Below are 2,768 nucleotides of genomic sequence, written 5' to 3'. Positions count from 1 at the left end.
CAACAGATTGAGAGAAAATAATTGCAAACCATATATAATATCTGACAAAATATTTGTATCTAGAATTTATAAAATACTTTTCTAACATAATAATAAGATAACCCAATTTAATAAAAAGGGCAGAAGATTTTAACAGACACTTCACAAAACAAGAGATATGAATGACCATTAAACACATGAAAAGATGTTCAATGTGAGAGGAATGTGAACTTAAATGACAGTGAGACTTCGCAACACACCGGCTTGAATGGTTGCAGTTGTAAAAGATTGGCATCAGCAAGGATTGACAAGGATGTGGAGAAAATGGTACTCTCATATACTTTGCTGGTGGGAATGTATAATGGTACAACCACTTGGGAAAACAGTTTTGCAGTCTCTTGAAAAGTTAAACATTCACTTACTGTATGGTCCATGAATCAGCTCTGCTTCTAGATATTACTCCAAGAAAAGTGAAAACATGTGGCCATACAAAGACTTGTATATAAATCTTCAAAGCAGCATCATTCATAATTGCCAACAGCTAACAAATGACATTGTCCATTAAATGGTGAATGAATAAATAAAATGTAATGTATTCATTCAATAGATATAACTACTCAGCAATAAAAGGGATTTACCCTCGGTCCATCAACTACCTGGTTGAATATCAAAAACATCAGGCTAACTGCCAAATGAAAGAAGCCAGGCACTGAAGAAAGCTGTATAACTAACGACCATTAGTTACGTTGCTGTTTCTATGGAACTTGGTTGTGTTTTCAAAAAGAATTTCCTCAAATTTGGAGTCAGTAATCCTTTTCTGTTAAGGACCAGATAGCAAATATTTTTGGATTTACAGACCGTGGGTCCTTGTCACAGGTCCTCAGCTCTGCCTTGTGGGGTGATGGCAGCCTCAGACAATCTGTAAATGGATGATATGGCTGTGTTCCATTAAAGCTTTATTTACTGAACAGGAGCAGGCTGGTTTGGCCCATGGGGTGTAGTTTGCAGACCCCTGCTCTAAATTTTTAAGGTGATAACTCCCATTTAAATTGGTTTAGCAAGTTATATCTCTCATGATTATGACCAACTTTAAAGGAACATGCCATTTTACCAAATATATTTCTCTTCTGAATCTACATTGTTTGTCTCTTTGCTTAGTAATGCTGGATATTTAGAACCAGATGACAAGTGCCTCCTAGAGACTATCCTAGAAACTCTTACAAACAAAAGAACAAATTGGTTAGAATGTTTTTGAAACATTACCTTGTGCCTGGATTTAGAAGCTAATGGTGCCATTACAGTCACACGTAATAGAAGCATGTAAATTGCAAGACGGAATTGAGATTTATGATTGAATGTGTCGTTTATTTTCTCCTGCCTGCTTTGTCCTTTATTGTTCGGTTCTTCACGTTCCCACAGAGAAGTAGACTTGTACACAGGCTACACCACCCGGAATATCTTGTGCATGCCCATCGTGAGCCGAGGAAGCGTGATAGGCGTGGTGCAGATGGTGAACAAAATAAGTGGCAGTGCCTTCTCTAAAACAGATGAAAACAACTTCAAAATGTTTGCCGTCTTTTGTGCGTTAGCCTTACACTGTGCTAATGTAAGTACTATTTTCTAAATACCTTTTTTGTCTAGTGTTCAATATTAATTTAAAACCTTTTAGTTAAAGTAGCTTAAGTTTTTTTTTTTTCCATTTATATTTTCTTTACAAACCAGGAACAGTGATTCCTAGTTGTACATATTTTAGGAAATACCTTAAAATGCCTTGGAAGGAAAAAGAAAAACCTCCTTATATTTTGCATTTATTTCAAGGTGTGAATTTGTTAAAAAGAAAAATGAAGTTAATGTAAGAGTAAAATGTTCAATTATCAGGCTTGTATTTCACAATATCTACAACTAAATAAGGAAAATGTTATCTAAATCCTTACTCTTTATCATATGCACTGTATTTGAGATTTTTACGCAGAAAAGGTAGTAATAGCTCATGTTTTCACACCGACTGGGAAAGTTTTGATTGTGAGGAAAAGTGAGGCACCATCGAGTGCCTGTGTCAGACACCTTATGGGTGTTAACTCTTCCAGTCCTCGCGACAGTGCTGCCCTGTTCCCTGAAGAATTAAATGAACTTCAATTTATATTCTGAAGTCTCACTTTACAATACTAGAACTTATGATCTTTCTTTAAAATTGTCATATTTTTCTATCAACTCTAGTAATTTTTTAATGGCCTTCCTAGAATTCTGAAGTTATGGAAAATTTTAGTCTGGTAACCTTTTTATAAAGCTAAACCAACATAAATGGGAGTTATCGCCTTAATAGAAATTGCTTTTTGGAAATAGGACTGAGTTCCTTAGAAGCAACCATATAACTGATAGAAACAGTCAAGAAACAACTAGGAATAAAAATTGCAAAAAATTATATTCTGGTGACTAAGGGTTAACCACCTTTAATTCCCTTAGTGCTATTTAGTAACAGTGCCCATCCTCTCTCCTCCCATTGCATCATGCCCTCCTGTGGGACTCATGCTGTTCCTCAGCTCATCAGAGATAGACAAGTGCAGCTGTTAAACATTTTTGCTTTGAACATTTTCCGTATCTATGTATCTCTTATAGATAAAGATATTGACAGCTATGCTTGTCTCATTTTGTTCAAAAGTTGCAAAGAGTGTAATTTCTGGTATATTCTGAGTGTTCAGTATTTTGTCATTTTTAAATGGATCCAATCCAATGGAATCTAAGTACTATAGAAACTTGGTACCTGTTATAGGCCATTAAAAATACAATAA

At 35.2% G+C, this 2,768-nt stretch overlaps 1 protein-coding gene across 1 annotated transcript in view; it reads left to right on the top strand.

The window, feature by feature from the left end:
* PDE10A (phosphodiesterase 10A) overlaps window positions 1-2,768 on the top strand; it is a 196,876-nt gene that overhangs the window by 74,554 nt on the left and 119,554 nt on the right. The window contains exon 8 of the mRNA XM_012663847.1: window positions 1,399-1,585. Within this exon, the coding sequence (XP_012519301.1) occupies window positions 1,399-1,585 (187 nt within the window). The remainder of the gene's footprint in view (window positions 1-1,398; window positions 1,586-2,768) is intronic.

The sequence above is a fragment of the Propithecus coquereli genome, unplaced genomic scaffold, assembly GCF_000956105.1.
Source record: "Propithecus coquereli isolate 6110/MARCELLA unplaced genomic scaffold, Pcoq_1.0 Scaffold834, whole genome shotgun sequence".
NCBI lineage: Eukaryota > Metazoa > Chordata > Mammalia > Primates > Indriidae > Propithecus > Propithecus coquereli.
Note: the sequence above shows the minus strand (reverse complement) of the source record. Positions and strands in the feature narration are given on the sequence as shown.